General features: G+C 44.6%; 1 protein-coding gene across 1 annotated transcript; it reads right to left on the bottom strand.

Annotated features, from left to right (window-relative positions):
- Nucleotides 1-6,268: 6,268 nt before the first annotated feature.
- On the bottom strand, nucleotides 6,269-8,056 carry LOC148142422 (uncharacterized). The gene is made up of 2 exons (XM_087976619.1): nucleotides 7,927-8,056; nucleotides 6,269-6,926 (listed from the first exon to the last, which is right to left on the bottom strand). Exons 1-2 carry the CDS (start codon nucleotides 8,022-8,024, stop codon nucleotides 6,269-6,271), a joined length of 756 nt encoding a protein of 251 aa, XP_087832745.1. The 5' UTR covers nucleotides 8,025-8,056.
- Nucleotides 8,057-19,961: the final 11,905 nt, after the last annotated feature.

Here is a 19,961-nt window from a genome sequence, read left to right as displayed (position 1 = left end):
AAGAAGATGGTGGTTGAGGGGAAATCGTCATCCTGGAGTTGAGTTATTGGTGGGGTTCTGCAAGGATCTGATTTGGGGCCACTGTTGTTTGTCATTTTTATAAATTCCCTTGATGAGCGCGGAGGTTGGGTTGGTAAATTTGCCGGTGAGACTAAGGTTATTATTGGAGCTGTGGACACTCCTGAAGGAACTTGCTGGTGACAGAGAGACATAGATAAGGTACAGAACTGGGCTGAGAGATGGGAAATGGGGTTTAATGTGGAAAAGTGTGAAGTGATTCACTTTGGAAGGAGTAACAGAAATAAAGGGTACTAGGCTGATGGTGAGATTCTAGGTTGCGGAGAAGAACAGAAAGGCTCGGTTTCCATGAACATAGACCCCTGAAAGGTGCCACACTGATTGATAGGGTTGTTAAGATGACAAACGGTGTGTTCGCTTTTGTTGGTAGAGGGATTGAGTTTCAGAGCCGCAAGGTCATGCTGCAGCTGTACGAAACTCTGGTGCGGCCGCATTTGGGAGTATTGTGGACAGATCTGATCACTGCATTATCGGAAGGATGTGGAAGCTTTGGAAAGTATGCAGAGATTTACTGGCATGTTGCCAGGTATGGAGGGCAGACCTTATGAGGAAAGTCTGATGAAATTGAGGTTTTTGTTGGAGAGAAGAATATTGAGAGGGGGGTGACTTAATTGAGGCATATACGATAATCAGAAGGTTAGATGGGATGGACAGGGAGAGCCTTTCTCCTCAGAATGTGGTGGCCAGCACGAGTGGATGCAGCTCTAAACTGAGGGATGATAGATGTAGGACAGATGCCAGAGGTAGTTTCTTTGCTCAGGGAGAAGCATGGGTGCACTGCCTGCAACAGTAGTAGACTTGCCAATTTTAAGGGCATTTAACTGTCTTTGGATAAATATATAGATGAAAATACAATAGTGTAGGATAGATGGGCTCCGGACCATTTTCACAGGTCAGTGCAACATCGAGGGATATCAGGTCTGAACTGCGCTAGTATATTCTATGAAATTTCACTCTTCCCAGTCTTTGATGGGAGACTCCTTACTCTGAAGGTGTGCCCCCTTGTTCTTGTTTCTCCCATTGGGGAAACAGCCTCTCAGCATCACCCCTTTCTCATCCTCACAGAATCCTAGGATGTGCAGTCAGGGCACCTGCTATTCTGCAACTCTCCAGTGAAAACACAGAATGTGCTGGACTCATCCCCACAAGAGAACCCTCAACAGTCTGACACTGAGCGTGACCTCATTGACACACCTCCCAGAAAGTATGATATCACTGTAAGCAGTCTCACAGTGAGTCTGGCCTCAACTACACATTCTCTGTAACTGTACGGTTAATGTAAACAGTCTGTCAGTGACCTTGGCCTTATCGACACACCCGCCAGTTAATATACCGCGATTGTAAACAGTCTCACAGTGACTCTGACCTGATCTACAGACCATCCAGCAACGACGTGATGACAGCAAACAATCTCACACTGACTCTGCTCCCAACTCCCAGTAACCATGCAGTCACAGCAAACAGTCTCACAGACAGCCTGTCCGTATCTGCACACCCACCAGTGACCATACTGTCACTGCAAACAGTCTCATTCAGAGCCTGTCATAAGTCATAGAGATGTAGAGCATGGAAAAAGACCCTTTGATCCAACCCGTACATGCCGACCAGATATTCCAACCCAATCTAGTCCCACCTGCCAGCACCCGGCCCACAGGCCTTCAAACCATTCCTATTCATATCACCATCCAAATGTCTCTTAAATGTTGTAATTGTATCAGCCTTTACCACTTCCCCTGGAAGCTCATTCCAGACACGTACCACCCTCTGTGTGAAAAGGTTGCCACTTAGGTCTCTTTTATATCTTTCCCCTCTCACCCTAAACCTCTGCCCTCTCGTTCTGGACTCCCCAACCCCAGGGAAAAATACTTTGCCTATTTAACCTATCCATGCCCCTTATAATTTTGTAAACCTCTATAAGGTCATCCCTCACCCTCCGACGCTCCAAGGAAAACAGCCCCAGCCTATTCAGCCTCTCCGTATAGCTCAAATCCTCCAACCCTGGCAACATCCTTGTAAATCTTTTTTGACCCTTTCAAGTTACACAACATCTACCCAATAGGAAGGAGACCAGAATTGCACGCAATATTCCAACAGTGGCCCAACCAATGTCCTGTACAGCCGCAACATGACCTCCCAAGTCCTGTACTCAACACTCTGACCAATAAGGGAAAGCATACCAAACGCCTTCTTCAAATGACAAAAAGTAGAGGACCCAGCACTGATCCTTGTGGCACTCCACTGTTCGCAGGGCTCCAGTCTGAAAAACAACCCTCCACCACCACCCTCTGTCTTCTACTTTTGAGCCAGTTCTGTATCAAAAAGGCTCGTTCTCCCTGTATTCTATGAGATCTAACCTTGCTAATCAATCTCCCATGGGGAACCTTGTCGAACGCCTAACTGAAGTCCACATATATCACATCTATCGCTCTGCCCTTATCAATCCTCTTTGTTACTTCCTCAAAAAACTCAATCAAACTTGTGAGGCATGATTTCCCACACACAAGGCCATGTTGACTATCTCTAAGCAGTCCTTGCCTTTCCAAATATATGAACATCATGTCCATCAGGATTCTCTCCAACATCTTGCCCAACACGAACGACTGGCTTACTGGTCTGTAGTTCCCTGGCTTGTCCTTACCACTCTTCTTAAACAGTGGCATCATGTGAGCCAACCTCCAGTCTTCCGGCACCTCACCTGTGGCTATCGATGATACAAATATCTCAGCAAGAGGCCAGTAATCACTTCCCTTGCTTCCCACCGAGTTCTAAGGTACACCTGATCAGGTCCTGGAGATTTATCCACGTTTACCCATTTAAACACAACCAGCACTTCCTCATGTTTAATGTGGACATTCTGCAAATGCCACCATTTATTTCCCTAAAGTCTCCATCTTCCATATCCTTTTCCACAATAAATACTGAGGCAAAATATTCATTTAGTATCTCCTCAATTTTCTGTGGCTCCACACAAAGGCCGCTTTGCTGATCTTTGAGGGGCCCTATTCTCTCTGTAGTTATCCTTTTGTCCTCAACTACATACCTCCCAGTAACCATACAGTCACTGCAAGAAGCCTCATAGAGAGCCTGTCGTCATCTACACACCTCCCAGTAACCATACAGTCACTGCAAACTGGCCTCATGTACAAAAACCCCAATAAATATGAGCACACTGTTCCCACTGTGAGGTGTAGAGTTGAAGTGTCGGCCGACGTGAAATGTTAACTCAGATTTTTCTTCACAGACCCTTCCAGACATGCTGAGGTTTTACAGCAATTTTTGTTTTTGTCTCACACTGAGGCTCGCGTGATCTCCACAACTCCCAGTAACTGTTCACTGAGTGTAATGAGTCTCACAGTAATTCTGCGCTGACCTGCACAGCTCCCATAACTAAACACTGACTGGAAAGAGTCTGGCCTGATGTGCACAGCTCCCAGCAACTGTACAATGACTGTAAAGAGTCTCACAGTGAATCTGGCCTGATCTACACACGTCCCAGTATCTATACGCTGACGTTAAAGAATCTCACGGTGATTCTGACCTGAACTGCAGACCTCCCAGTATCTGCACAGTGTCTGGAAACAGTCTCACACTGAGTGTGACCTCATTTACGCACCTTTGTGTCACTATACAGTGCCTGCAGACAGTCTCACACTGAGTGTGGCCTCATTTACACAGTCAGTATAATATCAGTGTGAAACAGTCTCTCAGTGAAATTAGCCTGATTAATGCACCACCCAGTTACAATATGGTGACGGTAAACCGTCTCATTGAGAGTCTAGCCTCATCTGCACACCACCCAGTTACTACATGGCGATTGTGAACAGTCTAACACTGAGCATGGCTTTTCTTAAAGTTTCAAAATTATATTTTAATTCATCAGAAATATGTTTCTGTATACATATAGTCACAAATGCAGTTTGGCCCTTTACAGTTGCATGTCATGTGACAATAAAGGATATTACAATAAAGAATATTCTGTTCAAGTAAACAAACAAAACATTCGAAATGACTTGAACCAAAAACGCTCTCTTACACGCACAAAATTATACCTACGGGAATCACTGGGAGGGTCTGATAACTGAGCAAACCCCCATTTCCCCTCAGCAGGAAGACCTGAGATAGTGGTCTTCCCCACTGCATCGTGGCAGCAGCTGCCCCAAGTTCTCGTCCATCCCTCAGCACGTAGTCCTGGACCTTGAAATGTGTCAGTCTGCAACACTCAGTCAGGGTCAACTCCTCGCTCTGGAAGAACAACAAGTTTCAGGCAGACCAAAGAGGATCGTTCACTGAGGTGACGGTCCTCCAGGCTTAGTTGATGTTTGGCCCAGTAACTATATCTTGACTGGCAACAGGTTCACAGTAACCCTGTATTGTTCACCCTCCTACCAGTGTCTGTTGCCTGTTTCACAGTCAGCCTAGCCTGATCCTGACTTCCTGTGAGTCAATCCTTTGTGTCCTTTTCTATTTAGCCCCTGCCTTTGGCAAAGGAGCAGAATGTCATTCTCCTCACTGCCTTGGTGCTACAATGCCCACCAACTGTCCCTTTCCCTCCTGAATAGTTCCTGTGAACCCCAACCCTCTCCATGACCCCATCTTCCAACTGCAATGTTGGACAATCCCCACCATGGGCACTGCCATTACTTCTCCAGCTCGTTCATATTTCTTCACAAAACAGAAATCATACATCTGCAAGCAGATTGCTGTCCAATGGTGGAATTAACTTTATTTTATATGCATAAATCCAAAGCAGAAATATCATGTGTAGTTATACATGCGACTCATTTCACTGAATACAGCTGTGCAAAGAAATGATATTTCTGCTGTTCAAACCATTCCAACAGTACAATATTGGAGAGAGAACATTTGGAAATGATGCAAAAACTGCAGATCTATTAAGGAGAAACTGAAGACATGCTGCACCCAAACTCTTAAACGATTTGGTTAAATGAAATGCTTCATTCAGGTGATTAAATCTGCTTTACTCATTCTTTACTGGTATCCTTCCCATTCGATTTTTTTCCACTCTCTGAGTCACCCCAAATGTGTAGCTCCCTTTCCCTCCCCAGCATGGCCTTATCCCTTCCTTTACCGCGGTTATGTAACTGTTTCTCTTTAGTGTGTGCTTTATTTCCAGGGGACATACTGCAGCCGTTGACACCAGGACAGCCAGCTGGATCTCATAGAATATGAGTTCGCTGATTGGGGCTGTTTATCTGGCTGACAGATAAGAAGGGTCAGTGTCAGAGATGTGGTCTCTGAATGAGACAGTGATAAAGGGAAGGGCTCCTAATGTGTAAATAAAGGGGGACTTGAAGAAGGACACCAGCTTCAGTGCAAGTATTTCACATCCAACTCCACTTCTGGGTTTGAATGTTACTGCATAACCTTCGTATTAGAGTCACAGTTCGAGAGTTATAGAGACATACAGCATTGAAACAGCCTTGCAGGTATCCTAAATAAATCTAGGCCCATTTCCAGCATTTGGCCAATATTCGTTAAAACCCTTCATATCCATGTACCCATTCAAATGTATTTTAATGGATGGATGGATGGGGACCAGATGAATTTCCGTTAGGGGTTCGACAGGGTTCCTCATGGTAGGCTGGCTCGCAAGGTTAGATCACATGGAGTACAGTCTATTCAGCCTCTCCCTATCGATCAAACCCCGTAACCCTGGCAACACCCTGGGAAATAGATTCTGATCCCTTTCAAGTATTGTTGTCAAGCATCTCTGTCTGCAGTGATCAGCAGGGTTTCAATAAGGCGAAAATGAGGACTGCAGATGCTGGAGATTCGAATCAAGATTAGAGTGGTGCTGAAAAAGCACAGCAGGTCAGGCAGCATTCAAGGTGAAGGAAAATGGACGTTTCGGGCAGGAGCCCTTCATCAGGAATAAGACTGCTTAGAATAAGACTGACACTGAAAACCTGGGGCCAGAGTTTGCAGATGTGTTGATGGACAGGAAAAAGACATTGTGAATGCAATTGATTTTGACTGTGAGGGTTTCTTGAATTTATTGAGTGGATATTTGACTTTTTATCTCTGATCACATCTGGTCTGATTCATTTAATGACAAGCAGAAAGGATATCAGTGTAAGTTAGTAAATTCAGATTATTATACTGATTTGAAATGTGATAGATGCATTTGAACAGGCACAGCACCCCTTTACAGAAATTCCCAGATCCCTTATTATGTTAAATCAATTCTTGGAGCCTGTTCAATGCAGTATTCTGGTGCGGAGCATTCTCTACATATGAATAGGCCTTTTCCATCACACCTTCTGACATGAAACGCGGTATTCTCCACTGCAGCCAGCTTTTCCCGGATTTCCTGGTGTCGGCTCTGATCTGCATCATGTGCAAATATTTTACTGAAGACAAAATACTTGTGAATGACTGGTTCAGTCCATATGTCCCGAAATGGGGAACTTTGCAAGGCAGGGATGATTTCACAATTCCCCCTGTTACTGAAACAGTGATCGAGACATGGGCTGTAGGTGGTGTAGAGAATGATACAGCCCACTCGCTGGTTATTGTGCTGGGTTCTGTTATTCAGCAGAGTTTGTAAAAGCTGAGCCGCTGTGCGGTTCCCGTTGATCTGTGTGGGGTTCAGCAATTTACTTTCTGGGCAACGACTGCCGCTGTTCGGGAAGACAGCGAGGTAATTTCCACCTGGGTAGTTCAAGAATACGTTCACATCGTAGGTAATGACAGGATGTATTGGTCTGCCGGGGTTCAAGTCTACATGTCTGTTGGTCTTTCTGTTTTGGGAAGCAGTTAAAGCCAACTGGAAGGCAAAGTGTTTTCTCCTATAATAGGTCACCTGGTGCCCAGCTTCTGTGCAGAAACTGAAAGAGGTAAAGTCAGGATATCAATCAAGGAACAGTCTTTGGGTAAAACATTCTGTTTGCAGTGTCAGTGCGACCAGTTTGAGATGAGTTACTTGGAACAATGCTCATCATATTAAAGAAAACGTGAAACCCTGCAATTCACATTTCAAGTTCTTGCATGGGAAGTTCAATGTTGATTTACTTTATATCCCTGTCCCACTGTTGTAGTAAATTCTGGGATTAAAGAGAGAATCAGGGTAATTGACAGCGAGCAGAACAATGTTACTTATTTTTGTACAAATCCTCCTGCAATGAATCAGAGAATGCCACAAGCCTTCTTGATAATTCACTCTAAATTCATTTTAAGTTACTTTGACTGATGCACTACTTGATGCCGCATGATACACGGGGTGGTTAGAAATAAATAGAGACGGGGAGAGAGAAAGAGAGAGAGAGAGAGAGAATGAGAGCTATAGGTGCAATCAGTGGGAGCTGGAGGTAGGGAGAATCCTGGGAGAATTGTTAACCGGAAAAATGTTTGGGGCATACAGACACAAACAGAATAAAAGACTTGCAGACTGACAGGAAATGGGAATAATAGCAAAGGAGGCAGAGGGCGACAAAGGGAAACTGAGAGGTGAATGAGATGATTCAGTAAACATTAAAATGTTGCCTGTGCGGGGGGGTTGGACTTTCGCTTCAAAGCTCACTCCGATGTATTTCACTCTGTCCTTTATTTCGGGGTCAGCGGGTGCTATCGATTTCACTGTTAGAGATATGACCCCGGGAAATCTCGTAATAGTTTCCCTGGAAGTTCCTTCCTCTGGGAGTACTGAGAGTCCTAGTTAATGGGTTCAGACTTATTTTCCACAGCTCCAGAGCACTGCCTATACCTGCCGTGTCCTCACCATTTCTTACCAGCCTTCTCCAGGCAACCAGGCTCTGACTTGACCTCAGATTGAGTACAGCCCCCAGCTTACAGAGATGGTCAGGTAAGATCTGTTTCACTAACATTTACCGATTGACAATGCCAATCAAGGCACGGTTATCCAGTACAGCCGCATCTGACATGGGGATTGTGAGCAGCACCAACAGGAACAGGCAGAGTGTCCACATTTTGAGATTTGTCAGCACCCTTTAACCGTACTGTAGGGAAAACACAGAAAAAATCTGAAAAGTATGAAAAAAAAACTTGATCAATTCTTTCTACATTGGCAAGAGCGTGAAAGATATGCAGGGACGCACATGTGGGCAAACAGAAAATGTCTGTCGATCGTCCTAGGTGGTGCTTGCCCAGTAATTAAGCAGAAGTTCTGATTATCTCCCATGGGTACGATTTGCAGGTGAAGATTGGAAGGCAAAATGTCCTCTCCCAGAATCAAACACCCGGTGCTTACCTGCTCGGAGGAAACGAAAAGGGGTAAAGTCAGGGTGTGAGTTAAGGGACGGACTTAGGGTGAAACATTCTCTGTGCAATGTCAGTGGGCCAAGTTTGAGACGAGTTAATCAGAACAATGCCCATTATATTGGACACATCGTAAAAGACAACAATTCACATTTCAACAGTTTGCAAAGGAAAGTCAATGTTGATTTACTTTATTTCCCTGTCCCAGTGTTGTAGTAAACTCTGCGATTAGTGAGAGGTTTAAAGAGAGAACCAGGGTAATGTGACAGAGAGCAGAACATTGTTACTTTGTACAAATCCTCCTGCAATGAATCACAGAATGCCACTAGCTTTCTTGATAACTCACTGTAGCTTCATGTTAGTGTCCTTTGACTGATGCCCTACTCGATGCCCCAATAGATAGAGACGGGGAGATAGAAAGAGAGACAGGATGAGAGCTTCAGGAGCAGTCAGCTGGAATGGGACGTCAGAGAGTCATGGAGATGTACAGCACGGAAACTGAACATTCTGTCTAACTGGTACATGTTGACCAGATATCCCACCCAACCTAGTTCCACCTGCCAGCACCCAGCACATATCCCTCCAAACCCTTCCTATTCGTATATCTATCCAGACACATTTTAAATGTTGCAGTTGTACTAGCCTCCAGAACTTCCTTTGGTAGCTCATTCCATACTGGTACCATCCTCAGTGTGAATAAAGTTGCCCCTTAGCTCTCTTTCATATCTTCCCCTCTCACCCTATACCTCTAGATCTGGACTCCCCCCACCCCAGGGATATGAATTTGTCTACTTATCCTATCCATGCCCCTCATAATTTTGTGAACATCCAAAAGGTCACCCCTCAACCTCAGAAACTCCAGAGAAAACAGCCCCAGCCTGTTCAGCATCTCCCGAAAGCTCAAACCCTCCAACCCTGGGAACAGCTTTGTCAATCTTTTCTGAATCCTTTCACGTTTCACAACATTTTTCCGATAGGAAGGAGACCAGAATTGCATGCAATATTCCAAAAGGGGCCGAACCAATGTCCTCTACAGCCACGACATGACCTTCCATCTCTGTACTCAATACTCTGACCAATAAAGGAAAGCATACCAAACACCTTCTTCACTATCCTATCTACCTGCAATTCCATTTCCAAGGAGCAATGAACCTGCACTCCGCAATAGCGCTCGAACCGTACCATTAGGTGTATAAGTCCTGCTAAGACTTGCTTTCCCAAAATGTAGCACCACGCATTTATCTGAATTGAACTCCATCTGCCACTTCTCAGCCAATTGGCCCATCTGATGAAGATCCTGTTGTAATCTGAGGTAACCGTCTTTGCTGTCCACTACACTTCCAATTTTGGTGTCATCTGAAAACTTACTATCGATACCTCTTACACTCACATCCAACTCATTTATATAAATTACAAAAAGTAGTGGACACAGCGCCGATCCTTGTGGCACTCCACTGGTCAAAGGACACAATCTGAAAAACAACCCTCCACCACCACCCTCTGGCTTCTACCTTTGAGCCAGTTATATGTCCAAATGGCTAGTTCTCAGTGTATTTCATCACATCTAATCTTGCTAACTAGTCTCCCGTGGGGAACCTTGTCGAACGCCTTACTGAAGTCCATATACAGTTAGTAAGTTTGCAGAAGACACGAAAATTTGAGGTGTAGTGGAATGCGAAGAGGGTTACCTCAGATTACAACAGGATCTTGACCAGATGGGCCAATGGGCTGAGAAGTGGCAGATGGAGTTTAATTCAGATAAATGCGAGATGCTGCATTTTGCGAAAGCAAATCTTAGCAGGACTTACACACTTAATAGTAATATCCTAGGGAGTGTTGGTGAAAAAAGAGACCTTGGAGTGCAGATTCATATCTGCTTGAAAGTGGAATCGCAGGTAGATAGGATAGTGAAGAAGGCATTTGGTAAGCTTTTTTTTATTGGTCAACGTATTGAGTACAGGATTTGCGATGTCATGTCGTGGCTGTACAGGACATTGGTTGGACCACTGTTGGAATATTGCGTGCAATTCTGGTCTTCTTCCTATCGGGAAGAAGCTGTAAAACTTGAAAGGATTCACAAAAGATTTACAAGGATGTTGCCAGGGTTGGAGGAATTGAGCTACAGAGAGAGTCTGAACAGGTGTGGCTAATTTCCCTGGAGCGTTGGAGGCTGAGGGGTGATCTTATTGAGGTGTACAATTTTATGACGTGCATGGATAGGGTAAAGAGGCAAAGTCTTTTTCCTGGGTTCAGTGAGTCCTGAACTAGAGGCCATAGGTTTCAGGTGAGAGAGGAAAGATATTAAAGAGTCCTAAGGGGCAACTTGTTCACACAGAGTGTGGTACGTGTCTGGAATGAGCTGACAGAGGAAGTGGTGGAGCTGTTACAATTGCAACATTTAAGATGTGTTTGGATGGGCATATGAATAGAAAGGGTTTGGAGGGACATGGGCCGGGTACGGGCAAGTGGGACTAGAATGGGTTGGGATATGTGGTCGGCATGGACAGGTTGGACAGAAGGCTCTGTTTCCATGCTGTACATCTATATGACTCTATCTACCACTCTGCCCTCATAAATCCTTTTTGTGACTTCGTCAAAAAACTCAAGCACATTTATGAGTAATTATTTCCCACGCACAAAGCCATGTTGACTCTCCCTAACCAGTCCTTGCCTTTCCAAATACATGTACATCCTGTCCCTCAGGATTCGCTCCAACAACTTGCCCACCACCGACTTCAGGCTCACTGGTCTACAGTTCCTTGGCTTGTCCTTCCCAACTTTCTTAAACAGTGGCACCACGTTAGCCAACCTCCAGTTTTCCAACACCTCACCTGTGACTATCGATGATACAAATATCTCAGCAATCACTTCCCTAGCTTCCCACAAATGTATAGGGAACACCTGATCAGGCCCTGGGGATTTATTCACTTTTATATGTTTCAAGACATCCAGCATTTCCTCCTCTGTAATATGGACATTTTTCAAGATGTTATCATCTATTTCCCTACAGTCTATATCTTCCGTATCATTTTCCACAATAAATACTGGTGCAAACTACTCGATTAGTATCTCCCCCATTTTCTGCAGTTCCACACAAAGGCCACCTTGATGATCTTTGAGGGGCCCTATTCTCTCCTTAGTTATCCTTTTGTCTTCAATGTATTTGTAAAACCCATTTGGATTCTCCTTAATTCTATTTGCAAAGGCTGCCTCATGTCCCCCTTTTGCCCTCCTGACTTCCCTCTGAAGTATACTCCTACTGTCTTTATACTCTTCTAAGGATTGACTCGATCGGTCCTGTCTATACCTGACATATGCTTCCTTCTTTTTCTTAACAAAACCCTCAAATTTCTTCAGTCATCCAGCATTCCCTACACGTACCAGCCTTTCCTTTCACCCTAACAGGAATATTCTGGAAGAATTATAAACCACAAAAAGTTTGGGGCATATGGACAAGGTGTAGAGCAACTAAAAAGCAAGGGAACAGAAGAAAGAGACAACGAGAAGAAAATGACTTGCAGACCAACAAGAAATAGGAATAATAGCGAAGGCGGCAGAAGGAGCCAAAGGGAAACTGAGAGGTAAGTAAGATGATTCAGTAAACAGTAAAATATTGCCTGTGTTTGGGTTTTGGGCATTTTCTCCAAACCTCACTCCGATTTATTTCACTCTCTCCTTTATTTCGGAGTCAGCTGATGCAATCGATTTCACTCTCAGTGATGTGACCCCGGGAAATCTGGTGATAGTTTCCACACATTGTAATAAAGATCATGGGAATTTGATTGAGACTTATTTCCCACAGCTGCAGAGCACACCCTACACCTGCTGTGTTCTCTCCATTTATTACCAGGCTGTTCCAAGCAACCAGGCTCTGATTTGACCTCAGATTGAGCACAGCCCCCAGCTTACAAAGCTGGTCAGCAAAGGTCTGTTTCACTGACACTCACCGGTCAATAATGCCAATCAAGGCACGGTTATCCAGTACAGCCGCATCTGACATGGGGATTGTGAGCAGCACCAACAGGAACAGGCAGAGCGGCTGCATTTTGAGATTTGTCAGCAACCTTTAACTGTACTATAGCGAAAACACAGAAAAAACTGAGAAGTATGAAAAAAAAGCAACTTGATCAATTCATACGACATTGGCAAAGAGTGACAGACATCTAGGGACACACACGTCGGCAAACAGAAAATGTCTCTCTACCGTCCTGGGTGGTACTTGCCCATTAATTAAGCATAAGTTCTGGTTATCTCCGAGGGGCACGATTTACAGGTGAAGATTGGAGTTTCTGCCAGTAGTTATAGGACCTAGCCAAACTTTCAGAATAGTTGCAGTTGGTCCACGGCTCTCTTGGGGGGTAGGTGGAGGAGATGTTTAGGAGAAAGTAAGGACTGCAGATGCTGGATATCAGAGCTGAAAAATGTGTTGCTGGAATAGCGCAGCAGAGGAGGAGTCCAACTTCAGACTCCAAGTACAACAGGACCTTGAAAATGTCCACAATGATGTGTGCTTTAATAGTACCAATAAAGGATTTATATGTCCCACAGGATATTGCACAGGTTCCCAGTATTACGCACTGATCACAAACTGACCCTGGTGTCGGTCCAGTTATTCACAACACAGTTCAACAATTTGGATGGATGTATCAAGCATAAAATATCCAGGTTTGATGACTAGAAGGCACAGTCTTTAGATGAGAGGAGAGAGATTTAAAAGGGGTCTGAGGGCAACATTATCGCACGGAGGCTGGTTCATGTGTGGATTGAACTTCCAGAGGAAGAGGCAGATGCAGGTACATTTACGACATTTAAAAGACATTTGGATTGAAACATGACTCGGAAATTTTCAGAGGGATACTGGCCAAATGCAATGAATTAGAACCAGTTTTATTTTGGGAAACCTGCTGGGTATGGACGAGTTGCACCGAGGGGTCTGTTTCCGTGCTGTATGAAGCTATGACTCTGTGGATGTCCTTGTCCAGAGGTCACTGAAATCCAAAATGAAGGTGCTGCAGGATAGTAACATGTTAGAAAGACAAACGACATGTTGGCCTTTATTGTCCGAGGTTGGTGAGCCCACAACTGGAGGATTACGTACATTCTCGAGTGAGCATAAGAGGAATGGAGAGTAAGTTTGCAGATGACACAAAAATTGGAGGTCTAGTGCACAGCGAAGAATGTTACCTCAGATTGCAACAGGATCTTGATCAGATGGGCCAATGGGCTGAGAAGTGGTAGATGGAGTTTAATGTAGATAACTGTGAGGTGCTGCATTTTGGGAAAGCAAGTCTTAGCAGGACTCATATACTTAATGGTAAGGTCCAAGGGAGTGTCGCTGAACAAAGAGACCTTGGAATGCAGGTTCGCAGCTCTTTGAAAATGGAGTCGCAAGTACATAGGACAGTGAAGAAGGCATTTGTTATGCTTTCCTTTATTGGTCAGAGTGTTGAGTACATGAGTTGGGAGGTCATGTTGCAGCTTACATGACATCGGTAAGGCCTCTGTTGGAATATTGCGTGCAGTTCTGGTCTCCTTCCTATCGGGAAGATGTTGTGAAACTTGAAAGGGTTCAGAAAAGGTTTACAATATGTTGCCAGGGTTGAAGGATTTAAGCTATATGGAGAGGTTGAATAGGCTGGGGCTGTTTTCCCTGGAGAGTTGGAGGCTGAGGGGTGACCTTACAGAGATTTACAAAATCATAAGGGGCATAGATAAGGTAAATAGACAAAGTCTAAAAGTGGGCAAGTCCAGAACTGGAGGGCATATGTTTCAGGTGAGCGGGTAAAAGAGACTAAAGCAGCAGAGGGTGGTACATGTATACAATGAGCTGTCAGAGAAAGTGGTGGAGGCTAGTACAATTGCAACATTGAAAGGGCATTTGGATGGGTATATGAATAGGAAGGGTTTGGACGTATATGGGCAGGATGCCTGGCAGGTGGGACGAGATTGGGTTGGGATATCTGGTCGGTATGGACGAGTTTCCGAGCTGTACATCTTAACGACTCTGTGACATTTCTTGAAGAGATACAGAACCTCTTAAATGTGCATGTTATCACACATTGATCTATCTGGGTTCCATCTCCACCTATTCACTCAGATCCCCCCTTTCCCCCAAACACATCCAATCCTGTCTTCAATATAAATACCACTTATTCCCTGATGAAGGGTCAACAGACTCGAAGTATTAACTCTGGTTTCTTCCCACAGTTGCTGCCAGTGATTCGCGGTTCACCGTATTCATTTCACAGACAGTTAGGGATGGATAATGGTGGTTAATTACCCAGTAAATACATCAAAGTGCAAAAGTTGTGGTTTTCACACTGTTTCCTCGGAGGCTCGAAAACTGCACTCCCCTCCAGAGAGAAAGAGAGAGACAGGCTGAAGGACAGTGAGTGTTAGAGAAAAACAGACAGACACATACAAAACAGTGAGCGAAAGAGACACAGAGATAATGAGAGAGACAGTTTGTGAGAGCGACAGAGAGAGAGATGGAGAGAGACAGTGAGAGAGAGGGAGAGACAATCAGACATGCAGAGTGGGAAAGAGTGCGAAAGAAGGACAGAGAGAGAGAAGCAGGCAGACAGAGACAGTTACAGAGATAAAGAGACACAGAGAGTGTGAGAAGCCGAGAGGGAAAGAGTGAGAAAGAGATGGCGAGACTGAGGCAGACAGGGAGGGAGAGACAGACAGAGCCTGTGTGTGGGAGAGAGAGGGAGTTAGTGAGCGACTAAGGGGCAGTGATAGAGAGACAGTGAGAGAGAGTGCTAGAAGAAGAGAGAGAGGCAGAAAAAAGAAGAAGCAAGAGACATAGATGGGAAAGAACAAGAAAGATGGACAGAGAGAACGACAGCAAGAGATCAGAAGTGTCTGGGTGTGGGAGAGAGAGAGAAGCAGTGTGAGAGAGAGGTAACGTGAAGGACAGAGAGCCTGAGAGATAGAGCGAGTCAGAGACAGAGTAGAAACAGAGAGATACAGAAGGAAGGAAAGATAGAGAGACATGAGAGAGGGGGGTAAAGCAAGAAAGAGAAACAGAAAGAGAGACATGAGAGGGAGAAAGCAAGAAAGAGGAACAGAAATAGTCACTGAGAGAGCATGTATGTCAAAAGGAGATACTGTGAGGGAGAAAGCGAAGATAGTGTGAGAGAGGGGAAGTGACAGGGACAGTGAGAGACACAGAAAGAGAGAGTGGGAGACAGTAACAGAGAAAGACTCACAGTGTGTGTGAGAGAGGCGGAGTGGGAGAGATTCAGTGAGGGAGAGAGAGAGAGACAGAGAAAACGAAGGAGTGAGAGCCAGTTAGACAGAGAGATGGCGAGTTACTACGACAGAAAGAGCGAGAGGGAGAGACAGTGACGGAGATAAAGAGACAGAAAGCATGAAAGAGAGAGAGAATGAGAGTGACACAGGAAAAGAAGGAGAAAGAGGGACAGAGTGAGATGGATAGTGAGAAAGAGAGACAGGTTAAGAGAGAAACTGTTTAAAAGAGAAAGAGAGAGAGAGACAAGAGACAGAGATACTGTGAAGGACAGAGAGAGAGGAATTCCGAAACGGAGAGAGGCACAGAGAGAGACACAACGAGAGAGAGACATGAGAGATAGAGCGGGGGTAAAAACAATGACTGTAGATGCTGGAAACCAGATTCTGGATTAGTGGTGCTGGAAGAGCACAGCAGTTCAGGCAGCAGCCAAGGAGCTTCGAAATCGACGTTTCGGGCAAAAGCCCTTCATCAGGCCTTCATCCTGGGCTTTTGCCCGAAATGTCGATTTCGAAGCTCCTTGGCTGCTGCCTGAACTGCTGTGCTCTTCCAGCACCACGAATCCAGATAGAGCGGGGGAACGAGCCAGAAAAAGGAACAGAGAGAGTCATAGAGATTCATTGAGGGAGACAACAAAACAGTGAGAGTGAAAAGGAGATTGACAAGAAACAGTGAGAAAGAGAGAGACATTGAGAGAGAGAGAGAGAAAGAGAGATAGAGACAGTGGGAGAGAGAGAGACATTGGGAGAGGAAGAGAGAGAGACAGTGTCAGAGACAGAGAGACAGACAGAGTGCGAGAGAGAGAGAGAATCAGTGACAGAGAAAGAGACAGACGGAGAGAGACACTGAGACAGAAAGAGTGAGCGAGAGAGAGGGACAATGATAGCGAGAGGGAGGAAGAGTGGGAGACAGTCAGAGAGAGAAAGAGAGAGAGAGAGAAGGAGCAATCTTACCAAATGAACAGAAACAGACAGAGAGAAGCATAAAAAAGAGTCACCAACCTGAACCATCTCTACTCTGAAGCAGTTAATGACTCTGCCCTTGAGTCCTCAACTTATGTCACTGTCCCTGTTGGGCCTCTCCTTTTGATACAGCCAGGCACTTACATCTTACAAAACAATCATTGTGGCAAAACGAACCGCAACATGTCCATCCATCTCTTAGGTCAACAGGGATAGAATGCAAAGTGTTAAAACAATTTGATTCCATTTGCATGTTCCTTTGCTTGAAATTAATTTAATGCCAATGCACCAGTGTCTTGTTCCAAACTCTGCTCACGGTGAGACATTTATACAGCAACCATCAACTCAATGTGTGTGTTTAATGAAATAAGTTCCACTTTTTTTTTAACGAGGTAAATAGTTTTGCATGCAATACTTACTGTCACAAGCAGCACTTCATCTGAGGAAATACTTTTATGTTGATCTCTCCACTGACAGCATACCCTTGCATCATAAGCTCCGCGCTAATGAGCACTTTACTCAAAGACACAACTCAGCTGACATCTGGCAATTGGACAATCTGGCAGTGAAGCATTGCCTCCCCACTGCTGCTGAAAAAATGACAGTCTGCATACTCTGTATTCTTAGGTCAGACTGGTGCTGGAACAGCACAGCAGGTCAGGCAGCATCCAAGGAGCATGAAAATCGACGTTTCGGACAAAAGCCCTTCATCAGGAATAGAGGCAGAAAGCCTGCAAGGTGGAGCGATAAAGGGGGGGGGGGGGCGGAGGCTGGGGAGAAGGTAAAAAAGAGTACAATAGGTGAATGGGAGTGGGGATGAAGGCGATAGGTCAGAGAGGAAGGTGGGGTAAGGTAGCAAAGAGTGCAATAGGTGAATGGGGTGGGAATGGAGGCGATAGGTCAGATGGGAGTGTGGAGCAGATAGGTGGGAAGGGAGATTGACAGGTAGGACAGGTCATGAGGACATTGCTGAGCTGGAATGTTGGAACTGGGGTAAGGTGGGGGAATCTGTAGTCTGCTTTGTTAGCAATTAATTCAAAGATTGTAACTGTTTTATCATTTGAAACAAATTTAAGTTCCAATCATGAGCAAAAGCTCAACAAAATTTAATCATGGAATCCAGGGGAAGATAAAGATTGTTGTTAATTAATGAAAGTAGTGTATAAAGCTGATGTTGGGTGGGATGGGTGTCTTGTGGTGCAGTGGGAATGAACAGTTTGGTTTATAAATGCTGCTGTTAAACCCCAGGCCTGGGGATTCAGAACACATTTTTAAATTCAGTACAGTAGGACGAAAAAAATACATTAAGAGAGAAAACAACATGAAATTAAACCAGTGATAGAGATGTAATTGTTTGAAAAAGCGTTCTACAGATAAAGCAAAAGCTGATCAGAAAAGACAAATATGTACCAGATTGGCAGAGAAAAATCATGATCACTGCAACCAATATTCTGAGGATTCCGAATGTTGATCTTCAGATTCTAGGATTATATTAATTTCCCAGTCGTACTTCTGTTCACTAATGACCAATTCATCGATCTGCTCATTTTCACTAAGACATTGCTTCTCTTTATTATTGAGAAGTGGAGTGATTGTTCCTGTCTGAAGACAGACCCAAAATATCATTCTTATTTCTCTGTTATTCATACCGTCACAATTGCAGGTTTCCTTGCCTCTGCCAGTTGTCGGTGCATATCTGTCTTTTATGATTACCTTTTAGTTTATCTTGAGAAAGCTGTTAAAACACTTGTTTTTGTCTCTCACTAGCTTATTTTCATGTTGTTATTCTCCTCTTAATGCATTATTTTGATTAAACGTGCTTTACTGAATTCGAAGGTGTTCCGAATCCCCAGAAGCAGGGTTTAACGTCAGCTTTTTATATGGATTTTTAGCAAAACTAACCTTGTTTTCTAATCAACCTCTTCGGAGATGTTAACACACACCTCTGGAGCATGGGTTGGGACACTGCCACTGACCATAATTCTCCCCTCCCACCCAACATCAGCTTTATACCCGTCTTCCTTTAATTAACAACAATTTTTACCTTCCCCTGGATTCCATGATCAGATCGTGTTGAGCTATTGCTCATGACTGGAAATTAAATTTGTTACAAATGATGCAATAGTTAAAGTCTTTGATTTCAATGCAAGCGAACCAGACGTCAGAGTATACAGACTGTCACATTATCAGGAGCAGTGGGGAAGAAATGCTTCACTGTCAGGTTGTCCACTTGCAAGATGTCAGCTGTTTTTTATCTTTGGGTAAAGTGCACCTTATCGCTGATATTGTGTGGGAAGGTAACGCTTCCAGTGGAGTGATCAGCACGAAAGTATTTCCTCAGATGAAGTACATGCTTCTGACAGCAGCATTGCACACAAAATCCTATTTCTGTCATTAAAAAAAGAGTAGACTTTATTTAATGAGACACTCACATTGAATTGTTGGATGCTGCATAAATGTCTCGCCTCGAGAAGAGTCTGGAACCAGCCACGAGAATGTCGTCATCAAATGGGTCCGAAGCAAACGAACATGCAAATAGAATCTAATTGCTTTTACACTTTGCATACTATCCCTATTGACTTTAGAGATGGGTGAATGTGCTGTGGTTCATTTGGCCAAGAGCTTGTTTTGCAAGTTGTACTAAGTTGGAGGAAGGCAAATTTTGATGGTATTTGGCAAGAATATTCAATATTTGATTGGTAGCAGTTATTCGCAGGTGAAGGAACAGCTAAAAATGGGAAGCTGCCAAACATGAGATAATCAGAAGACAGAGCCAAGATGAAATAGAGGGCTGATAGGTGTTAGGTGGGGTAAAAATTCCCATTACACACCCTGGCCTAAAACCCTCTCGACTTGGACTTGGGTTTGTGGAATTTACATTTCAATGAAGAGTCACTGAGTTCTCTGGCTAAGACAGAGTAGGCAATAAGCAAGCCTAGGGGCAGCAGTCTGGAACAGGGGTAAGATAAAGGAAGGCCTCCACAAATGTCTCAGCTAAAAGACAGTGAAGGAGAAAGTGAGGGCTGCAGATGCTTGCGATCAGATCGAAACGTTTGGTGCTGGAAAAGCACAGCAGTTCAGGCAATGTCCGAGAAACAGGAGAGTCGACGTTTCGGCCATATGCCCATCATCAGGAATGTGGGACGGGGGGAAGGGAGCTGAAAAATAAACGGGGGGTTTGGTGGCGAGGCTGGGGGTGGTATCTGGGAAGGTGATAGGTAGATGCAGGTGGGGGAGAGGGTGTTAGGTCGGACTGGAGTGTGCAGTGCATAGTTTGGAAGGAAGATGGACAGATAGGACACCTCAAGAGTACGGTTCCGAGTTGTAGGGTTGGTTCTGGGGTGAGGTTGGGTGGAGAGGAGATGAGGAGACTGGTGAATTCGATGTTCATGCCATGTGGTCGGAGGGTCCTAAGTTGGAAGATGAGGCGT

Source organism: Chiloscyllium plagiosum, unplaced genomic scaffold (genome assembly GCF_037043375.1).
Source record: "Chiloscyllium plagiosum isolate Xiang-an unplaced genomic scaffold, Cpla_swu_hap1 HiC_scaffold_29, whole genome shotgun sequence".
Lineage (NCBI taxonomy): Eukaryota > Metazoa > Chordata > Chondrichthyes > Orectolobiformes > Hemiscylliidae > Chiloscyllium > Chiloscyllium plagiosum.
The sequence above is the reverse complement of the archived record's forward strand: the minus strand, read 5'-3'. Positions and strand labels throughout refer to the sequence as shown.